The 24,054-nt window shown below is 39.2% G+C and overlaps 2 protein-coding genes across 26 annotated transcripts in view; one reads left to right on the forward strand and one right to left on the reverse strand.

Annotated features, from left to right (window-relative positions):
• The window catches only part of PIGL (phosphatidylinositol glycan anchor biosynthesis class L), a 60,587-nt gene extending 47,424 nt beyond the window's left edge, over nucleotides 1-13,163 (reverse strand). Inside the window, exon 1 of the mRNA XM_081161032.1 lies at nucleotides 12,807-13,163. Within this exon, the coding sequence (XP_081017158.1) occupies nucleotides 12,807-13,041 (235 nt within the window). The 5' untranslated portion in view covers nucleotides 13,042-13,163. The remainder of the gene's footprint in view (nucleotides 1-12,806) is intronic.
• Nucleotides 13,133-24,054, forward strand: part of NCOR1 (nuclear receptor corepressor 1) — a gene marked incomplete at its 3' end in the record, with an annotated part of 194,618 nt that continues 183,696 nt past the window's right edge. For 14 of the 25 annotated variants that reach the window (XR_014000470.1, XR_014000471.1, XM_081161000.1 and 11 more), the window contains exon 1: nucleotides 13,709-14,107. Of the gene's footprint in view, nucleotides 13,496-13,527; nucleotides 14,108-24,054 lie in introns of those variants that run through there. The other 11 variants (XM_081161021.1, XM_081161013.1, XM_081161006.1 and 8 more) reach the window with 6 other exon arrangements.

Genomic DNA, 24,054 nt, shown 5'->3' on the forward strand with positions numbered 1-24,054 from the left:
GTACCTGAGATCTTTCAGCTTTTATTATTTTTTTAATATGTCTTTATTGATTTCAGAGAGAGGAAGGGAGAGGGAGAGAGAAACATCAATGACGAGAGAGACATTGATCGGCTGCCTCCTGTATACGCCCTACTGGGGATGGAGTCCTCAACCCGGGCATGTGCCCTGACCGGGAATCAAACCATCATCCCCTGGATCATAGGTTGATGCTCAACCACGAAGCCACACAGGCCCGGCCCTTCAGTAGCTCTTTTTAAAAAAAAAAAAAAAAAAAAAAAAAATATATATATATATATATAAATATATAAATATATCTTTATTGATTTCAGAGACAGGAAGGGAGAGCGAGAGCGAGAGAGAGACAAACATCAATGATGAGAGAATCGTCATGGATTGGCTGCACACCATTGATCCTGCACGCCCCCGGCTGGGAGTCGAGCCTGAAACCCAGGCATGTGCCCTGATCGGAAATCGAACCACGATCTCCTGAATCCTAGGTCGATGCTCAACCTCTGAGCCGCACCCAGTGGGGCAGCAGTTCTTAACTGAAACGTTCTAGAACAGTGTCCAAGTAGGGAGGTTGTACCCCAGAAGGTACAAGATAAACTACTGGGGTGGAGAAAAAGCTTTAGAATTTCTTCTCTTAATTTGTTTACCTTGTTTATTTGTTTTTTTACAAATGTCAACTTTTGTTAATGTTTTATAATGTATACATTAGTTCAGTGGTCCATGTACTTATTATAATTATAAATAAATATACGGTAATATAATGGGAGTATATGTACATATAGGAAAATATGACCAAAAAATGCTTGAAGATCATTATTCTAGAAAACAGAAAATAAATGGGATTAATGCAGATTTATTTATATAGACCTACGTTGTGTGTGCGCATAAGCTTATAAATAATTGTATGCTTAGTGAAGTCTTCTGTTTTGTGATAACTAATAACTAGCAAGCATAATGTCATTTTAAACAAATTAAAGACACTTTGTAAAGACCTACATTTATATACCACATGTATAAAGGTAGACATTTTATTTTACTTTAAAGATTTTAAATTTGTTGATTTTAAATAGGTAAGAGATTTATGTGGTTAAAAATCAAAAGGAGCCCTGGCCAGTTTGGCTCAGTAGCTAGAGCGTCAGTCTGCAGAGTGAGGGTCCAGGGTTCAGTTCCGGCCAAGGGCACACACTTGGGTTGCAGGCTTGATCCCCAACCCCCGTCAGGACTTGTGCGGGAGGCGACCAATCGATGTCTCTCTCACATCGATGTTTCTCTCTCTCTCCCTCCCTTTCACTCTCTCTGAAAAGCAATAGGGAAAATACCCTTGGGTGAGGATTTAAAAAAAAAATCATAAGGAATAAAACTATAATAGTGAAAAAAAACACACGCCTCTCTCCCACTCCTTTTGTTACCCAGTTCCCTACCTTGGAAGTTTTAATTTATCAGAAGGAGAAACAGATTAAGAATCACGGCTTTATGGTCCCAATACCTGGCCTTCGACTAACTTCATGAATCTGAAGAAATTCATGAAGTTCCCAGTTTCAGGACTGCCAGCAAGGCTTTCACTGAACACGACCAAATTAATTCTAAAATGTATCTGGAAAAAAAATAAGGTCAACATTTTCTCAACTATAAAAGGAGAGAGTTTAGGTTCTATACCAGGAAGGGTCTGCCCAGGGAAACAGAAACCATATCAAATATTTACATCAGTTTAATAACGTAATGAAAATAACTTGATACATAACTGATGAAGGATTTGAGGGTCAAACACGGAACAGTGAAGTGACTCAAAGATTAGTGACAGCAAGAAGTCACTACCAACCCACGGCTAGAGAGATAAAAGGAGGCAGTGCTGTTGGAGCCCAAACGCCTGGGTTCCCAATGGAAGCTCAAACCAAAAGAGCTAGACCCACTTGCTTTAGAATGTGTCCACAGAACCCAGCTGGAGAAATCATGATTTAAAAATGAAACTAGAATAAAAAAGGGGGTAAATTACCCAAATAGACATTTTTCCAAAGATGGACAGATGACCAATAAGCCCATGAAAATATGCTCAATATCATTAGTCGTTAGGGAAATGCATATCAAAACCACAATGGGATATCATTTCATACCCACTAGGATAGCTACAGTATTAAAAAACAAAAATAAAATAAACAAGTGTTAAATTAGCAGTGTAGGTGATGATGTGGAGAAATTAGAACGCTCAGGCACTGATGGTGGGAACATAAAATGGCAGAGATGCTGTGGAAAAGTTGGTGATTCCTCAAAAAATTAAACACAGAATTATCATATAACTCAGCAATTCTACTCCTAGGTATATACACAAAAGAACTGTAAACAGGGACTCAAACAGATACTTGTACACCCACATTCAGAGCAGCATTACTCACAATAGCTGAAAAATGGAAACAATCCAAGTGTCCATAAACAGACGAATGGATAAGCAAATGTGTGTAGACATATAATGGGGCATCATTCACCTTAAAAAGGCATAAAGTTCTGATATATTATACAACATGGATAAACTTTGAAAACATGTTAATTAAAATAAGCTGGATATAAGAGGACAATTGTATGATTCCACTAGTATGAAGTAGTTAGAAGATATAGAAACTACAATATTGGTTGCCAGGGGTTGGGGAGAGGAAGGAATGGGAGTTACTAATTAATAAATGGAATTCTGTTTGGGATGATGAAAAAGCTCTGGAAATAGATAGTGGAGATGGTTCTACAATATCGTGAATATTCTTATCTCCACTCACTGAACTGAATACTTAAGAACAATTAAAACGGTAAATTTTTTAATGTATATTTTACCACAATGAAAATATTTTAAAAATTATATTTGCAATGAATAAAAATATTTCACTTATGAATTGTCACTGTAAAACAGAAATCATGCCTTTAAAATTGGCAAAATAATTTTTTAAAAGATCATTAAAGCCTGGTCAGTGTGGTTCAGTGGTTGAGCACCAACCCATGAACCAAGAGGTCCCCAGTTCGATTCCCAGTCAGGGCACATGGTTGGGTTTCAGGCTGGATCCCCAATAGGAGGCGCGTAGGCGGCAGCTGATCAATGTCTTTCTCTCTTTGATGTTTCTATCTCTCTATCCCTCTCCCTTCCTCTCTCTCTCAAAATCAATGAAAAAAACATACTTTAAAAAATCATTAAAAAAATACTGAGCATGTACCTATGCAGCCAAGATCAAGAAACAATGCCACATGCTATTATCAACCAACATACCCGCATGTATAAGTGTGTATTTTTTCATTATTCTCAAAAGGAGTGCGTTAATATTGACCTTTACTAATGGAAATGCTAATTTTTGTTAGTTTCTCTGATCTGTGACTATGGATAATTATTGAGGCCAAACATATTGGAAACTGTCTTTTTCTGAACATGACAGGCATATCTGCATCAGATGCAATGAGACATATGCACTGCATGAGAACAGTGTTCAGCTCACTGCAACGAGCACTTTTAACAAGTATTTCCAATCCTGAGCTCTTCAAACTTCAATACATGTTGTTGATTAATCCCATCTACACTTCTATTAGATTAGTCCTATTGCATTTTCTTTCTTTTTTAAAAAAATGTCTTTATTGATTTTAGAGAGAGAGGAAGGGAGAGGGAGAGAAACATTGATGAGAGAGAACCACCGATCAGTTGCCTCCTGCACACCTCTACTGGGGATGGAGCCAGCAACCCAGGCATGTGCCCTGACTGGGAATGGAACTGGCGACCTCTGGGTGCACAGGACATGACGCACAACCAACTGAGCCACACCAGCCAGGCTGCATTTTCTTTCTTTTTCACACTTGTTCTTTCCTTTTTTCACTGTTCACAGACAATCTTTCTCATTGTGGAATTCTTCTTTGGTCTCTGACATGATCTCTTCCCTAATGTTTATTAGCATTTCTTTTACGGCTTCTCATAGTTTAAGCAAGTCCTTTATTTTTGCACTTAAAACTCTTAACTCACTGAGTAAGTAAAAGCTCTGAAAAGAGTATAACATTCTTCAATTAAGTAAATAAATACTCAGCATGATATAAACATTTTTATAAATACTTATATACTACATTAGGTTCAAAATAGGAGATATGATAAGATTACCTGACATAAATTCTAAGCTTAATTATAAAAGAGGTAAGTAAACATATACTTAGAAATACATAATATTCTTATAAACAGTTAGCCTACCATCAGCATCAACATTTACAAATAGGCAGTTAATCAATGGATCCCTATGTATGTCTCGGTTGGCATTATCATATGGAAATCCTATCAACCTAAACCTTAGAGAAAAGTGCCTAAGTATTTATATATATATTTACAAAATATGTAACCTTTGAGTCATGTTGTGGTTTTATAGCTCCCTTAAACATGGAATTTATTCCATTCTTAATAGAACACAGTCAATACTTAAGATTTTTTTTCCGAAATCCCAACTGTTTTGGGTAGAAAGAAAAGAGATAGATGAGACTAATACTTTTGAGGCTGCATCTAAATATCTCTCAACAAGGAAAACTTTGAAGAATTATTTATGATTAAAAATAATAAAAATAATAAAAATAAGTTGTTTTAGGAAATAGGAATCAGATGTCTGGAAAAACCCTCTTAGCATAGAACATCTGAACATGTGAAATACAAAGCAAACATGTTTCAGAATGCATGGCTGAATTAGCAGGAAAGGAAGGGATATCTCTGAAGGTCTTCAACACAGTTAAGCACAAACCAGGCATTAGGGTGGAGCTGAAGTCTGAGTATCTGCCTATGCCTGGTGGCCTAGTCAGGGCAGGAGAAGCAGCTTGGGCACAAATAAGGAGACTTCCACACAGAGACAGGACCTTCAAAAGGCAATACTTACAGTGGATGAACCAGAAGCCCCCCTACTCTAAACAGAGATGGTGGGGTATGTCTGTCTCAGACTTGTTTCTAGTGGAAGGGAAATGTAATCTCCTAAGGACTGTTAACTATACACTCACCTTTACTTGGTGTGGCACATTGTATTTTCCAAAAATAGCTACGGCAGTATTTCTAGTCCCACATGCACTTCTAGAACCTTACTGCTCCCTATGAAGTGCTGAAGTCTGTTTCTCTTCTTGAACCTGGATGTGACTTGCGACTGTCTCGACAAACAGAATTCAGTGGAAGTGATACTGCATGATGTCCAAGGGTAGGCCATAAAAGGTAACGTGGCTGCCTCTTTGGATACTTGCCCAGAGATGCAGCCACTAGGTTGTGAGGAAGCCCAAGCTATGTAGATTTACTATATGTGGACTCTATGTGGATGTTCTGGCCAGTATCTCTGGCTAAGTCAGGTGATTCTAGTCCCCAGCCTTTGGATCCTCCAGCTAAAGTACTAAACATCCTGGGGCAGAGACAACTGTACTCTGAAACCATGAGAGATAAAGTTTATTACTGTTGTAAGCCACTAGTTTCAAGATAATTTCTTATACAGAATCAGACAATTAATGCACTTGTGTTTGGACCCTGAATTTACACTACCTCCGTGGACTGAAAAAAACCTCAATCTAAAATTTTTGTAGTGTCATTGCTGTCTGGGTGAAGCAAACATAAATCACAAAAACATTATCACAAATATGGTTTCAAGAAACTTGTACTTATAGTGAAAAAAAATCACACAATACACATGGAAACAAGTAACTCAGAATGAGTTACTGGAAGAGTAGAATTAGACACACAGACTACAGAAATTAGAATTATTGGAGCAGATATGTTTAATATATAAAGAAAGAGAATTTGCAAAAAGAACCCCTGGACATGAGAAACAGATTAAAGGACAAATAATTTCAATAATACATATGTGAGACCTTTATTATAAAACTATTAATAGACATTAAAAAACACATTAAAGAAAGCCAATACAAATGATGGGACATACCATAAAATCATAGATGGAAAGACTTTATATTGGAAATAAGTCAATTTTCCCTATAATGATCAATAGTTAGTGAGATTGCAATGAAAATGCCAGCAAGGTTTTTCCGTCAACATGATCAAACTAACTCTAATATTTATTTGGAGGAAAAAAGGTAAAAAACCGCAAATACACCCTGAAGAACAACATATCAGGGAGCTGGCCAAACCAGATATTATTGCCATAAAATCTACAGTAATTAAGACAGCATGATATTGGCACAGGGATGCCAAATTAACTAAAGGAACAGTACATAGATCGGAAAGCCATGAAAACTTGATACATTAGAGTTGGCAGTGCAGTCTTGACAGGAAAGGATGAGCTAAACTTGTTTCCCTAATTCCAGTCTTTGCTTCCAAACCATTCTCCAGTTGCGACCAGAATGAGCTTTCCAAAACACAGAACTGGTTGTGTTAACTCTGCACCAAATGTATCCAATAACACCCTACTATCTATGATAGCTTTCTCCCATTTGTATATTAACAGGGTACATAAATTGGGAGAAATGCTAGACTAAATAAAATTAAATACGATTTTTTTTACAGCAAGACTTCTCAAAGATGTTAATATTCTAACAAGGAATTTGAACCTTTAAATGGGAGATAACACATCTGGCTAATTTCTCCAAACTAGTCAGGCCAAAATATTAAAAAAAAAAAAAAATAGCAACTTGATGAACTAGTGTTTCTGAGATCATACACTGGAAATCAAAATAGTTATTTCAACTGACATAGCATACAAGGCAATGTGAAAGACAGATGGGTGCAGATTGATTGCTTTTATACTGGAACAGTTTAGAACCGGGAAGAGCCACAGGGTCCTGGCTCCTCTAAATTCTAGCTGATCACTGTGGTCAAGTTACTTTAACTTCTTCATGATTCATTTCCCAATTTCTGTAAAACGGGAATAACAAATTCTGTATGTTTATAATGTTTTATATATATAATAATGACTGTCATAGGATTGCTGAGATTAAATGAGTGACTAATAACAAAATATTTTTTCCTGCATCTCCTTACCCCTTAAAACTGGACATGTAGTTAGAATGAATTACTCATACAAGCCCAAGACTTACTGATATTTTTTCTATTGCCTATAATGACCTGCCTCATTTCCTATATACCTTGTCCTATTTTTAAAGATCAGCTCAAAAGAAAACCTCTTGGAGAAGGTTCCTTAATCCAATCCCCTGAAAAGAGAATCCATGCTTTTCTTCATTTTGTGTCCATAGTATTTTCTCTATCACACCATTACAGTTTTCATTATATTGTATCACAAGTTATTAGCTTCCCATTTTTCATGTTAGAATAAGTCGGTAGTGTGGGCAATATTTAATACACCCGTTTTTAAATGAATTGGGAATTTGAAAGTAATTTTAAAAATTAAAAAAGAAAACAACCTAAATAGCAAGTTGCTTCAGAGGAAGTAATAAAAGACCACAATACGGATACTTAGTGTTTAATACATGCAAGGGCATACTTTATATTTTTTTATTTGAAACAATTTTGATTTTTGGTTCCAACCTATTGAAAACTAAGGAGAAATTTATAAAAGAATCCAATGCACTGCCCTGGCTGGGGCACTCAGTGGTTAGAACATCAAGTCAGCACCAAAGGGTCTTGGGTTTGATTCCTGGGTTGCAGGATAGATTCCCGGCCCAAGTAGGAGTGCATGCAGAATGCAACCCATCAATGTATCTCTCACATTGACGTTTCTCTCTCTCTCTCTTCCTCCCTCCCTTCCAGTCTCTCTAAAAATCAGTGGAGAAAATATCCTTGGGTGAGGATTAACAAAAACAACAAATAATCCAAAGCACCTGTAACACTTTGTAAAGAAAACAGACTTCTCTTGCAGATCTTGAAACAAATTAGCTTATAATTTGACTCCTATAATTATAGTTGTAGTATAAAACATTTATAAAATGAAAAGCAAAAAAAATGAGGCCTTTAACTGCATCTATTGCAACTGACATCCTTAATAGCAAAAACTGAGAAGTGTTATATACAAATTCTCAAGAACTATGAAAAATGGTTTAATCTTAAGGCAACAAAAGATTTTGAGGGGAGATAAATGTTAAATCAAGAAATGTTATTTTTAAAATACTAGTCAATGCTAGAGAAGGTATTATATATATGTAAAGACAGAGATTCTCATGACATGATACTGTATACAGAGAACTCTAAAGATAGCAGCAAAAAAATACCAGAACTAATAAATAAATTTAGTAAAGTAGCAGGATACAAAATAAATATCCAGAAATCAGTTGCATATTTATACACCAATAATGAACTATCAGAAAGGGAAACTAAGAAAGCAATCCCATTCACAACTGCTTCAAAAAGAATAAAATACCTAGGAATAAATTTAACCAAGAATGTAAAACACCTATACTTGTAAAATTTTAAGACACTGAAGAAAGAAACTGAAGAAGATACAAATAAGTGGAAGCATATACCATGTTCATGGAGAGGAAGAAGTGACATCATTAAAATGTCCATACTCCCCAAAGCAATCTATAGATTCAATGCAACTGCTATCAATACACTATGGTGTATTTCACAGAACTAGAACAAAAATTCCAAAAATGTATATGGAACCACAAAAGACAGCGAATAGCAACAGCGTTCTTGAGAAAGAAGAACAAAGTTGGAAGAATCATGCTACCTGATATCAAACTATACTACAAGCCCATAGTAATCAAAACAGTGTGGTACTGGCATAAAAACAGAAATATAGATCAATGGAACAGAAGGGAGAGCCCAGAAATAAACACATGCCTTTATAGTCAATTAATATCTGACACATGAGGCAAAAACATACCATGCGGTAAAAAGTAGTCTATTCAATAAATGATGTTGGGAATACTGGACAGATACATGCAAAAAAATGAAACTAGACCATCTTCTTGGATCATACACAAGTATAAACTCAAAATGGATTAAAGACTTAAATGTTAGACTGGAAATTATAAAAATCCTTAAATAAAACATAGGCAGTAAAATCTTGGACATTTCTCACAGCACTATTTCTTCTCATATAACTGCTCTGGCAAGGACAACAAAAGAAAAATTAAACAAATGGGACTCTATCAAACTAAAAACCTTTTGCACAGCAAAGGAAACCATCAACAAAATGAAGAGACAACCTACTGAATGGGAGAACATATTCGCCAATGATACATCTGATTAGGGGTTAATATCCAAAATTTATAAAGAACTTATAAAACTCAACACCAAAAAAACAAACAAATTGAAAAATGGGCAAAGGACCTGAATAGACACTTCTCCAAAGAGGACATATAGACGGGCATGGATAAGTGAAAAGATGCTTGGCCTGGCCAGCATTGCTCAGTGGTTGAGCATTGACCTATGAACCAGGAGGTCATGGTTTGATTCCCAGTCAGGGCGCATGCACAGGTTGCAGGCTCCATCCCCAGTAGGGGGTGTGCAGGAGGCAGCTGATGAACGACTCTCATCATTGATGTTTCTATCTCTCTTTCCCTCTCCCTTCCTCTCTCTGAAATCAATAATAATAAAAAAGATGCTGGATGTCACTAATCATCAGAGAAATGCAAATTAAAACCACAATGAGATATCACCTCATACCTGTCAGAATGGCTGCCACCAATAAATCAAGAAACAACAAAGTTGGTGAGGATGTGGAGAAAAGGGAACCCTTGTGCACTGTTGGTATGAAAGCAGACTGGTACAGCCATTGTTGAAAGCAGAATGGAGTTACCTCAAAAAACTTAAAATGGGCCCGGCCGGGCGTGGCCCAGCGGTTGAGCATTGATCTAGGATCCAGGAGATCGGGGTTCGATTCCTGGTCTGGGCACATGCCCAGGTTGCGGGCTGCAGCCGTTCAATGACTCCCTCATCATTGATGTTTCTATCTCTCTCTCCCCCTCCTTTCCTCTCTCTGAAATCAATAGAGATATGTTTAAAAAACAAAAACAAAAAACTTAAAATGGGCCCTAGCCGGTGTGGCTCAGTGGTTAGAGCATTGGCTTTTGGACTGAAGGGTCTCAGGTTCAATTCCAGTCAAGGGCACGGACCTCATTTGCAGGCTCGATCCCCTGCCCTGGTCAGGGCACATGTGGGAGGCAACCAACTGATGTTTCTCTCTCCCCCTCCCCCTCCCTTCCACTCTCTGAAAAAGCAATGGAAGAATATATATCCTCAGGTGAGGATTATCCAAAAAAAAAAAAAAGAAGAAAAAAGGAGAAAACAGTCAAGGATATGGACAACAGTGTGGTGATTGTGGGGAGGGGGGTAGGGAGGTGGAGGAGGGTATATGGAGGATAAATGGTGATGGAAGGAGACTTGACTTAGGGTTATGAACACACAATATAATGTATAGATATGTTGTGGAATTGTGCACCTGAAACCTGTATGATTTTGTTAACCAGTGTCACCCCAATAAATTCAACAAAAAGAAAAACAAAGACAGAGATTTCTCATTACCAGTCAGTGAGAATATAAGTTGGTATGCTTTTGGGAATGCAATTTGCATGAAAAGCCTTAAAACAGTCAAATTTAGAAATTAGTCCTAATGAAATACTATGGAATACATACAGATGTTTGCTGTTATTTGCAATGGAGATAAACTGGAGAAAAACCCCCTCAATATACATACAATGAGAGATGAATAAACTAAGGTGAGCCCATTTAAAAGGCTATACATCAGTTCTTATTAATATGGGTAAATGTTTAAATTATACATTTCACAAGGACATAGTCCTTATCTAGCTTATTTTCACTATTTATTCCTAGGGCATAGAATAAGGCTTAGCATATATTTAAAAAAAATTTTTTTTTAATTAAAACTTTATTTTTTTAAAAAGCAGTGTTAGGTTCCTAGCAAAATTGAAGGGAAGGTACAGAGATTTTCCTTCCCATTTACCCCCATTCTCACATATACATAGTCTTCCCCATCATCAGCATTTCCCAGCAGATTTATAACAACTGATGAACCTACACCATTATGACCCAAAGCCCATAGTTTACATTAGAGTTTACTCCTGGTGTCATACATTGTATGGGTTTGGACACTGTATAATGACATATATCTGTTATTAAAATATCATACAGTATTTTCACTGTCCTTAAAAATCCTCTGTGCTCCACCTACTGATTCATCCTTCCTCCCAGCTCAACCCATGGAAAACAATGATCCTTTTACTGTCTCCATAGTTTTGCATTTTCCAGAACATCATGTAGTTGGAATACGGTCTGTAGCCTTTTCAGATTGGCTTCTTTCACTTAATAATATGCATTTAGGGTTCCTCCCTGCCTTTTCATGGCTTGATAGCTTATTTCTCTTTAGCACTAATAAAACATTGCCTGGATGTACTAATTTATTTATCCATTCACCTACTGAAGAACATCTTAATTGCTTCCAGGTTTTGGCAATTATGAATAAGCTGCTATAAACACCTGTGTGCAGGTTTTTTTGTAGACATGTTTTCAACTCCTTTGGGTAAATAAATACCAAGTAGGGTAATTGCTGGATGGTTGGGTAAGAGTATGCTTAGTTTTCTAAGAAACTGCCAAACTAACTGCCTTCCAAAGTGCCTGAACCATCTTGCATTCCTCTCCTTAATGAGAGTTCCTGTTGCTCTACATCCTCACCAGCATTTGGTATTGTTAGTGTTCCAGATTTTGGCCATTCTAAATGTGCAGTGCACATAAATTTTTAATAAATATTTGTTAAGTGAATGAAAAGTAATGTTCAGTGAAAAATATAAAATTGTATTAAATGTTATTTCTGTGAAAAATCGGTATAGAAAAGAACTGGAATGACACATAACGAAATGGGAAAAAGAGGTCATGGCCATTTGTTAAAAACAGCTTTATTGAGGTAAAATTTTACATACCACAAAAGTTCACTCTCACTCAGCCAGTGTGGCTTAGTTGGTTGAGTGTTGTCCCATGCACCAAGAGGTCCCGGGTTCGATTCCAGTCAGAGCACTTGCTGGGGTTGCAGGCTTGATCCCCAGTACTGAGCATGCAGGAGGCAGCCAATTGATGTTCTACTCTCACATTGATGTTTCTCTCTCTCTCCTCCCATCCTCTCTCTCTAAAAATCAATAAAAATATTTTTTAAAAGAATCCTTATCTTAAAAAAAAAAATCACCCATGTACATGTACAGTTCAATCACTTCATTTATACACTTGTGCAATTATTACCATAATCCAGTATCATTGTCTTATTTCATGTTTTCTGTAAGGTAAAGGAGGACCCATTCTTTGAAAGACCGCTTCACTGAAAGTTGGGTGGTGTTGAACTATAAAATTACCTATAAAAGTATGTTGTAGTTTAATGATATGATTCTATCTCTTCAATTTGACATGTGCATCTTTTTAGGACAAAATATATTTTAAAAGCAGGAGGAAGGTCCTTTGCTACCGCTAGAAGTAAAACTTTCAGGGTTTAGCAGGCATGATACAACCTAGATTCTGTTTGGTGTACTATGGTAGGATCATTATTCTTGGTCCTTCTGCAAATAAAAAGGCTCCGCAGAATAATGATACAGAATGAGTACAGTCGCATTTCCCAAAGGACATGTAGGTATTGAATGGAATCAAATGTGAGCAGTTGTGCGTAATCCTGCTAGCAGAGAGTAGAGTACGAATGCTGAGGACGTCCTCCAACCAACCTGGAAAGCCGGCCGATACAGTCCCTAGGCTGGAGCCACCGATTCTCTGTGAAGCGCCCAGAGAAGGGGCCTTCGGTGTATTATTCAGTTAGCTCTCTACAACAGAGAATCCTCTGGCAAAAAGGCGATTGAGATACGTGAGCACTTAAATATCCTTCACAGTCCCAGGTCCCAACGCCTCGCATGCAGCCTCCTACCTGCAGAGAAGCAGAGCAGGAACACGTGGTGCCTCAGGCGGGCCAAGCCTAGCAATGTGGGAGCAAAGAACATGGCTTCATCGTCGGGGTGCGCGATCACTAGGAGGGTCCGGCTTCCTCTTTCCAACAGGCCAGCTTGCACCTGACTCTTCATCCGTTCCAAGAAGTGCCAAACCCAGAAAATGCCGGGTGCTAGGACTACCACAGCCAAACACAGCACACCCACGGCTTCCATGCTGTTAGTGGCACTGCGCCTGCGCAATAGGGAAAGGTGCAGCTGACCCCGACTCCGGCGGGAAAACTGCACTCCGCTGAAAGTGCGTTCCGACTTGAGGTGGGGCCTGCCAGCCTGCTCCAACGGCGTGAGGCTTTAAACGTCGGGTTCCTGTTGTGGTTTTACACCGACGCCTCCCAACGCTTCTTTATCGAGTTCTCTCTCGTTCACGTAGCATTGACGAGGTCTGTGACAGCTCGGTTCGGGAGCTGAACCGAACCCCTTCCTGTCAGTTTTCTACCCTCATCCTTACACGGTCCAGTCATTCCACTCTAAGAGTGAGGCAGAGAGCGCACTTTGTAGTCGCAAGGGCCACAGGCTCCTCTGAGGAGCGACTTTAGATTGACATCATGGACAAATCGGCTTCGCCTGCATTTCAGTGAGGCCTTGGTGCGAATCACAGCCGGAGCCCTGGGTAGGTCGACATGCACCCCGCCAGCTCCCAGCATGTGGGGACCGGCTGCCGACCCCGCAGCCCGGGCTGCAGGAGGCCGCCGCGGTCCCGCCGCGCCGCGGTGGGGTCGCGGGACCAGAGGCGCAGCCTCGCGTCCCTTCCCTTTCCCACGCTCGGGGGAGGCCCCTAGTGCGGGGGAGTCGGCCGGCTCGTGGTGGGCGCCCCACCCCGTGCGCGCCGCCGGCGCGCTGGTCCCGGTCGGGCATGGTGCTGCCCCGGCCTGCCTCAGGTTGAGGGGAGGGACCTGAGGGGACCAAGCCTGGGGCGACCCGGGAAGCTCGGCCGAAGCAGGAGCGGGCTCCGCCAGCGGAGGGAGTCGGTCCTCCAACCTTCCGGAAGGAGGAGGAGCCGGCGCCCGAGTCGCCTTAGCGGCGGCCGCCGGGGCTAGGGGAGGGAGCGGGGTTGAGTCAAGATGGCGGCCAAGGTGGCGAAGCAGCAGCCGCGGCGGCGGTGGCTGGACTGAGCGCCCAGCTCGCCGCGCCGAGCGAGGCCCCGAGGTGGGGCCCGCGCGGGGGCCGCGTCCCGCTCCTCAGGCCCGGAGGCGCGCCGGCTAGCACGCCGCACCAGCTCCCGGTGAGTAGGCCCCGGCCTCCGGGCCCCCGCTCGTTCGGGGGCTTCCTAGGGCTCCTGGGGCACCGGCCGCGGGGGCTGCTTCACTGCGGGGCGAGGGGCGTCCGGGGCCTGGCAGGTTGGGACCCGCCCCAGCCGCCCGGCCTCTTCTCCTCGGCTGCCCAGGGCGAGTCGGGCGCGGCGGGGAGCTCGGGCTGGGCGACTGAAGGGGCTTATGGAGTTTGGAGGAAGAATGGGCTGCGGCCAGGCCGGGGAGGCAGAAGGTGCGCTGTGGGGAGGGGGCGTGCGGAGACCGAGGGGCCGAGGGACCCCGCGCGGCGTGGGCGCGGGTGGCCCCTGAACTGACTCTGAGGCGGAGGTGACGGCCGTCTGGGAGTGTTGAAGGATTTAGGGAGGGTGACAGTGATGGACAAGTGCGTGAAGTGCAAAGTAGTTCGCCTTTCAAACCAAATCACTTTGGAGTGTAATGGCGAAGGGTGGGTAGTGGTGGAGACGGCAAAGATCGGGAATCTGTACCTTCTGCCTTGTATAGTGGTTTTGATGTGCGAAGTCGGTGAGTTCTCTTTTTGGGGAGACGAGGGGTTTGAGAAACTGTAATTGAGAAACTCGTCTTAATGGAGAGGAAATTGAATTCTTCGAATAAACTGGGCGAGGTATAGTCGTGTATCAAAGGTGTGGGTGGGAACAAGTGATGTTCCTGAAACAGCGCTTGAAACATAAGTGTCCGTTTTGTTTGACTGATGTCTGCCCCAGGGCCGCTGCAACAGAGTTAACCTTGGTGAGGAGGGTGGTGTGCGCCGTTCTAATCTTCGGGGTTAGTATACTCACCGGCATCAGATTTGCTTCCCTAATCACATCCCAACTATATTGAAATTTACATTCCTTGTGTGCACCCTGGCGAGGTAACGATGGGAGGCGGAACATGGTGCAAAAAGCGACAGGCCTGGGATTTAAAAATACCAACAAATGGTCATTCATTCGTTCAACATCTTGATCAGTAGCTGCTGCTGCTACTGGTCACATGTAATTGCTCCTTGGATAACTTAAGAGTTGATGGCATTATTTGATTTTTAATGGTTTTTCGAAAATGTTTTCATGTACCTTTTCATAAATATATTTATTGGGTGAACCAATTTGCCTGGGCTCGGGAGCAGACCAATTTTAGAATCTTATGTCTAAATGGGTAAAAATTACAGAAGAAATAACCACAAATTGTTGGAAAAAGAAATACTGTCCTTATTTTCTTATTTTGTTAATATCCAGTGGAAGTTTATTTATTTTAATATTTATAGTGCACAGTTGCTTTGCCTTGTTTTAAGCACACCTCTTACTGGAAATAAAGGGTAACAAGTATATGTAAATAATATGCATGTACATACATAAGGGTGTGATTACTCGCAATACTAAAATAAAACTCTTTTCCTTTACAAAAGGCGTGCCATATGTTGAACTACTCCTCCAGAGAAAATATAGTACAAAGAGTCCTGATTCTTCCTTTAATGAACATTGTGACCATTTTGGAATATAGTCAACCTTTTTGTGCTTCAGTTTCCTCATGTATGTATGATAGCAGGAAAACATACGCTCTCCTAGGGTTGGCTGTTGTGAGCCTAAGTAAGTTAATAGTTATGAAATTACTTTAAATAAATTGAAAGGGTTATATATTTCTGTGAGGTAGTAACAGCTCCCTCTGTACTTGTGAAATGCTTTATTTGCACATCTCATGGCATTTATACTTTCTGCCTTGTATTTAGGTTTTTATGTACCTGTTTTATCTCCTCTTGATGGCAGGATAGGCCCTTCTCTGATTTTACCTTTAAGTTTAAGGCACTGTGTAGGATTTTCTTTTCTTCCTTTATATATATTACTGATTTCAAAGAGAGGAAGGGAGAGGGATAGAGAGAGAGAAACATTAATGATGAGAGAATCATCGATTGGCTGCCTCCTGCATGCCCCTGACTGGGGATGGAGCCTGCAACCCAGGCATATGCCCTGACCGGGAATCGAACTGTAACGTCCAGATTCATAGGTTGACGCTCAACCACTGAGCCACTCTGGGGCTAGGATTTTATTTTCTGTGTAGGATATTGACAGTGCAATATTTGTTAAATGAATAAATATTGCATTCTAGTTAGAAAAATGTATTCACATTACAACTTATCCAAATATACTTGGTACCTCTGGTGTAACATGTCTATATAGCTGTGATCTCTCCATGACCTCTGAGGAATATTATATTTAACTGGATGTCATGTTGAATTTAATTATATAGTAAAACTTAAGTATTTGACCTACCCACATAATTTTTTTAAAAAGGCACGAAATTAACGTATGTTTCTTTGAATTTAAATGATTGAAAGTTTGTTCCAAGGCTAGGAAAACAGGTTTTTTTTAAAGCTTTTTTAAAAAAATTGGTGAAAGATGAGATTTTCTTGCCATTGTTATATGCAATTGAAAGTAAAGGGCTTTGAATAGGTCCGGGATTGATGTTAGGTCAGTGATTTTTCAACCTTTTTCATCATGGCACACATAAACTAATGACTAGAATTGTCTCGCACACCAAAAACATATTTTTTGGCAATTTCACACAAAAATAGGTATAATTTTGATTCATTCACATTGGACAGGTATTGTATTGGCTGTTGTCATTTGTTAATTTGACAGTCTAAGGGAATAGAAAGAGGTTACTGCCCCTGACTAAATAGGAATTGGATGTTTTAAAAATTCTTGTGTCACAGGGGTTGAATTTGTTACTTGTTTGTGTGTTTTTTTGTGTGGTCAGTTTTAACGTTACTTTGTGTTGTTGTAATTACAATTTCAAACCCTTATTTGATGCCTGGGAATGATAGAGGTTTCCCATACTTAGTTACTTCCATCTATTCTTTTTTTTAAAAAAGATTTTTTTAAAAATTGATTTTTAGAGAGGGAGACAGAGAAACATCCATGTGAGAGCAAAACATTGATTGTCTGCCTCCTGCACACCCCGTACCTGGGAATCAAACCCCCAACCTTTCTATGCACTGAGCCACACCAGCCAGGGCCCAGCTATTTTTTTACTTCAGATTTGTATTTTACTAGGGGTAGTAAATGTTGACCATAATTTATTGTGTGGACTTATTGATTAGAGATTCATATATAGTTCATTGCCTTGTGCAACCCGTGTTGAGTACCTTTTGTGTACAGAGCACATTACTAAGTGTTGAGTAGGTTAATATGTGCAAAAGTAACTCAGTCTTTAGATTGCCTGATATTTTATCCTTTTGCAGCTTGAGGATGCATAAAGTACGTTTAGATAGGTGGTTAAGAAAATATTGTGTTTCTTTTTCTATCAGGACTTACTAGGAATATTCAAAAGCTATGAAAAGCTTCTGCTATGTAGCAGTAACTATGTAGAGCATCTGTTTTTTATTTTGATATTCTTGTGGTAGTGGTTTCCTTGAACATTTTTACTACCAATTTTTCTACCCCAGGAGCTAGGAGCTAGTGTGGTCAAAAATTATATTATTTGGATAGTCTTCAAATACAACATAAAAGTGCTCTTTGCATTTGAGGATGAGACTATACAAAGCCATGCAAATGTTTCTGTGGAGTTCTTCAGTTTCATTCTTCTATGTGTGCTGTTAATACTTTTACTTAAAAATAATCTCAAAAACATTTAAATTGGTTAGAACAAAATGCTAATAATTTATTGAATGTAGAGTCATGTAGGTTATCTACAGATGCTCCTCGATGGGGTTACATCCTGCTAAACCCATCCTAAGTTGAAAATATTGTGAGTCGAAACTTCACTGAGTAGACCTTACCTACTAAAGGACATGTGAGTCGAAACTTCACTGAGTAGACCTTACCTACTAAAGGACATCATAGGAGCAATTTAAGCCACCCTTCTGCGTATGAAGTGGTATCTCACTTATTATTTTTTTCATTTGTTAATCCTCACCTGAGGGGACAGAAACAGAGACAAACATCAATGTGAGAGAGAAGCATCAATTGATTGCCTCCCTTACACATCCTGACCAGGGATGGAACCTGCAACCTGGGTGTGTGCTCCAACTGGAATCGAACCCATGACCTTCTGGTGTGCCCAACCAGCTGAGCCACACGGGCCAGGCTATTACTAGTTTTCTGTAGGTACTCATGCCATAAAATTTATTTTAAAGGAAAAGTTATATTATTCTTTTAAAACTGATAGCCTCACATGAATACTGATGTATGGCACATTTCTTTATTCATTTGGGCTGTTAAATAATATGCCTATTTTGTGTTGCATTAAGAAGTGTTGTTATTTCTCATACTGTGCCTTTTTCTGGAATAATATTTCCCTATCCTACTCTTCCAAACTACCAAATTTAATTCTGCCTAGTTTTTGAGGGTTCGATCACATATCACTTCATCTAGTAAGTCTCCCTCCTACTCGTACTTTTCCAGAGTGTATATTTATCAATCTGAAAATTCTTAATGCTTTATTTATGCCTTTACTATATCATCACAGTTATGTATATGTTCATTTAGTCCTCACTAGACCATAAGCCCATTGTTGGCATGCTCATATCTCAGTAATTTCTAATCCTTTGTCTCCTCCCACTCTCAGAGTAACACTTTGTACCCAGGAAGTGTATAGTAGAAATTTGTCGAATTCATAAAAAAGAGCCTAGCTGCTAGAGTTACTTGGTCTGGCTGTTGTAGAAGCTGAGTGATACACCTGTGGGCACTTGATGGTGAGTAGTTTTTGGAAATTAAGAAACAGGTAGGAGTTTACCAGTGTCAGAGACATAAAATGTCTGTAATCAGTGAATTATCAAAGCATTTCTTAAAAAAAGTGTTTTTGTCAGTTTACTGGGATTTTGGGGAGAAAGAGAAAGTAAACATGGGATTGGTTCATCTCAGACTATTTGTGTTTCCAGATAATATGATAGCAGGCTGTGTTAATTTATATATGCAGGGACTTTTAGGGTAGTTTCAGTGCTAGGAAAAAATTGTAAATTAGTAATATGGAATAGTTGGTTTATAGGATTATTATAGAATCCCTTTGAAAGAATAGTACTGATAAGTTTTACATCAAAAATTAAATCTTTAAGTAGGTTGGTCAAGCAAAAAGGACGAGAAAAGTCAAGATTTCCAAATTATTTTGATTTTTCCCACCCCTCACAGTGTCTGCTTAGGAAGTAAAACTTGAGCTGTTTTCCTGTTTGTTTGTTTTTCTGTATACTTGTTTAAATTGATATCAAAACAACAAATTGAGGTTGCATTTTTAAAGAAAATTTTATTCTTGTATTTGTTAGGGTCACAGATTTGCTTCCTCCCCCATTCTTTTGTTTTGGGCCATTCCTTTCCCTTGGAATAATATATAGATTTGTGTAATTTTGAAATTTTTTAAAATCTAGTAATCATTATGTCTTTGAACCTCTGTTCAAAGATGTTTTACTTTGTATTGCTTTTGATTAAGTTCTTTTAAATATGTATATTTTAATTGATTTCAGAGAGAGGAAGGGAGAGGGAGAGAGAGAGATAGAAACATCAGTGATGAGAGAGTCATTGATCGGCTGTCTCCTGCACGCGCCCTCCTGGGGATTGAATCTGCAACCTGGGAATGTGCCCTGACTGGGAATTGAACTGAGATCTCCTGGATCATACATAGGTCGATGCTCAAACCCTGAGCCATGCTGGCCGGGCTTGATTAAAGTTCTTTTTAACTCAGTTTGATTTATAATAACTTACGTATTTGGAATGAAACCAAAATTTGCGCTGTCTACGAGTTATAGCCCAAAATATACACTGTAAATATAGCAGATGTAGGTAATATATAGTCCATTAACTGTGTGTGTGTGTCTTTGTGTCTGTATGAGGGGAAGAGAAAGAAGGGAAGGGAGGAGGAAACTGAACAGGAGGGGAAGGGTGGAAGGAGAAGTTATTCTATATTCACACAAAATCATTTTAATGAGTGAAGGAGGATATGTTATTTTAAAATTTTCTTTATTATAAGTAATACTTTTTTTTTTTTTTACACAAGTACAATATAGAAGCATATAAAGAAATTGAAAGTTGCACTTCCTGGATGTAATCTGCTAAGTGTAGCATGTTCATTCAGATACTTTTCTGTGTACGTATGTAATTTTCTGTATTATGAGATCATACTGTACTGTTCTTTTGTATACTATGGTTTCATGTTGGTATATTTAGAGCTATTTCTATCATTAGTAGCTGCATAGTATTCCACTTATGAAAATACCATAATTTGTTTAATCCGTTTATTGCCACTTGTGTTTTGTTTTGTGAGAAAAACAAAGCTCTAGTGAATTATTTGTGTGCGCGTGTGTGTATTTATTTTGTACACTTGTGCAAGCAGCTTTGTAGGTTAGATTCCTAAAGTAGAGTTGCTATTATATGTATGATGTAAATTTGATTTTGGCACAAGTATATTGGTATGCCCTAAATCCTGGCCAGCTCCAGATAGTACAAATGAAAACCTTTTGACACTTTAAGAAGTGGAAAAAAAAATGATTCTAATTGGCCTTTTATGAATTACTATTGATGTTGAACATTTTTTTAATGAGGGAATTGTATTTATTTTATAAATTGCTTATTTTTGTTTGGTTATGTTTGATGAGGTTAGTGGTCTTTTTCAGATTGATTTGAAGAGTTCTTTACATATTAAAGCATTTACATTTTCATATGTTGCACATTCCCCCCTCACATAGTAAGTAAATAATCAGTAAATATTGGCTGTGCCTGGCCAGCGTGGCTCAGTGGCTGGGCATCAACCCATAAACAGTAGTGCAGGGTTCCATTCCTGGTCAGGGCACATGCCCCGGTTGTGGGCTTGATCCCAGAGAGTGTGCAGGAGGCAGCTGATCAATGACTCATCATTGATGTTTCTATCTCTCTCCCCCTCTCTCTTCTCTCTGAAATCAATTAATAAAATATTTTTTTTTCATTATTAGTCTGTATATGGCTTCTGGTTTAATGCTCTACTCTAGAAAGACCTTCTTTAGTGTAACATTTACAGTATTTACTTATCTATTAAATTGAAAATGCAAAGTGAGGAATATTATGTAGAGTATGCTGCTGTTTGTTTTATTTATTTTGTTAATCTTCATCCCAGGATACTTTTTCCATTGATTTTTAGAGAGAGTGGAGGCGGGGGGAGAAACAGAGAGAAACATCGATGTTTTTCAGTCTATCAGTTGCTTCCCACACAGGTTGGGGATGGGACCTGCAATCCAGGTACATGCCCTTGATCCTGATTGCGGGCCAAAGCTCTGACCACTGAGTCACACTGACCAGGGCACTACTGCTTGTTTTAAAAAGGAAAAATGACATACCTATTTCTTGTATATCATAGGATATTTCTGAAATGAAACCCAAGAAACTGGTAACATTAGTTGTAGGAAGGAGAACTGAGTGACTAAGCACATGAGTGAGAGAAAGACTTGAACCTATTAAAAAAATATATAACCCAATTCTTTTTTAAAAAAATATATCTTTTATTAATTTCAGAGAGAGGAAGGGAGAGGGAGAGAGAGAGAGATAGAAACATCAGTGATGAGAGAGTTGTCACTGATCGGCTGCCTCCTGAGCGTTGGCCTGCACATCCCAGACTGGGGATTGAGCCCACAACCCCGAGCATGTGCCCTGACCGGGAATTGAACCGCTATCTCCTGGGTCCTAGGTTGATGCTCAATGACTGAGCCACCCCCGGCTTGGCTGAACATATACATATACCTTTTTGTATTTTTAAAACAAAGAAGTCCTCAGATTTTCATTTAATATTTTTATGATTTTTCTTTTTTTTTTAACTTTCAATTTTTTGATACATCTGGAATTTATTTCTGGGTGCATGTTTTCTCCACCAAATAGCCAGAAATGTCAGTACCATTTAGTGAATAATCCACCCTTTAGATCTGCAACTTTTAGAATTTATTCTGAATGTGTTTGGAACTATTATGTTCTGTTGATCTTTTGTTGTATGTTACCATATCCTTTAAATTATTGTTTTGTAATTGTAATACTGGTAAGGTTAATCACCTGTTCATTACTGTTTTTTTCAACCTTTGACAGCTCTGGTCTGTTTGTTCTGGATGAACTTTAGAATTGTTCTGTGAAGTTCAAAAAGAAATCCTGATGAGATTTTTATGGGGACTACTGACTATTGATTGGGAATATTGAATTTAAAGGTTAATTTTGGGGAAATTGGCACCTTTATGTACTTCCTATCCTTTTGTTCTAACACACTTTTATATTCTCAGTAGATTTTCATATTTTAATTCAATTAAGTTCTGTACATTCCTTATTTATTTTGTTCAACAAATATGGTAGGAAATTAAACAGAGTTTACATTCTATGGGGAAGACAGGGTATGTACATATAATCAAGTAAAACAAACTAATTCATTAGATTATGATTACTCTGTAAAGAACAAAAAGGGTGATGTGATTGAGAGTAACTGGTGGGAGCCTACCTTATAGTGTGGTTGGGAAAGGCCTTTCTGAAAAGATGGCATTTGAACTGAGGCTCAAGTATGAGGAGTCGTCAGCCGTTTGAATAAGCCTGGAAGAACATTCGCTCCAGGCAGAACTTCCAGGCTGAGAGTAAAGGACAAAGGCTGAGGCAAGAAAGGGCCCCACAGGGTGAAAGAACTGTGAGGAAGCTTCTGTGCTGGGGCCTACTAAACAATTGGGAGAAACAGGTCTGTTTGGTGGGGCTTGTAGGCATAGTGAGTATTGGGATTTTATTTGAAGTTGCATGGAAAACCCTGAGGAGTTTTAAGCAGAAGAATGATGTGTTCTTATTTATGGTTTAAAAAGACTATTTTGATTTTTGAGTGGAGAAAGGGTTGAAATGGGAAGTCCAGTTAGGAAGTCCAGTTAGGAGCAAGAGACGAGGGTGGGGGAGCTGAGGTGGAGAAGTGTGGGAGGCTTGGGGCAGGGTGGGGTGTGGAGGGGAAAAGAGGACTTGCAGTTGGAATGGGTGTTATCTGAGTTAAGCACTGCTAGGGGGGCCATGTGAACAAAACAAAGATGGTCCTGTCCTTACAGGTGTCTGGTGGTTTTATTTTTTGTATATAATTCCAATAAATTTTATTTTAAGTTAATTGCTTTTTTCTACTTTATTTTGGTATATACCTAGAAATTGAGACTGTTAATTAGTTTTGTGTGTGTTTTTTTAAAAAAATATATGTTTTTATTGATTTTTAGGGAGGAAGGGAGAGGGATAGAGAGAGAAACATTGATGAGAGAGAAACATCATCCATCAGCTGCCTCCTGCACGTTCCCTACTGGGGATCAAGCCTGCAACCCAGACACGTGCCCTGACCAGGAATGGAACCAGTGACCTCTTGGTTCATGGGCCGAAGCTCAACCACTGAGCAACACCGCCTAGGCTACTACTCTTGTTTTATTTTGCTTCATAACTTTTAGCAGTCTGTCTCTGTTAGTCGTGGGTCAAAGGGGAAGCAGCAGAACATGATCTTTAAGATAACTGTCTCTGAGTTTAAAAAAAACTACCTTGGGGAAGTTACTTAACCTTTTTAAAACCTTAATTAGGGAAAATATGGAACTAGTGTTTTAGGTGAACTTATGCATGGCCAAACTCTTAGTACTTTGCCTGGTACATAACAAAAGCTTAATAAATGGTAACTTGTTATTCCCCTTAGGTATTGTCATATCTATTAACTCTGGCCAAGCATCTAAAGTTCAAGTTTTTCTGATCTTAACACACTGTTCTCTTTTGTGTTAACGGAGGAGAAAATTGGCAGATAGTTGTCCATTTTGGCTTTGAAATATACATATTCATTCTTTTTAAAAAAAATATTTTAAAATATGTTTTTATTGATTTTAGAGAGGGGGAGAGAGAGAGAGAAACATCAGTGATGAGAGAGAGTCATTGATTGGCTGCCTCCTGCACGCCCCCTACTGGGGATTGAGCCTGCAACCTGGGCATGTGCCCTGACT

The sequence above is a fragment of the Miniopterus schreibersii genome, assembly GCF_964146895.1.
Source record: "Miniopterus schreibersii genome assembly, chromosome: 16".
NCBI lineage: Eukaryota > Metazoa > Chordata > Mammalia > Chiroptera > Miniopteridae > Miniopterus > Miniopterus schreibersii.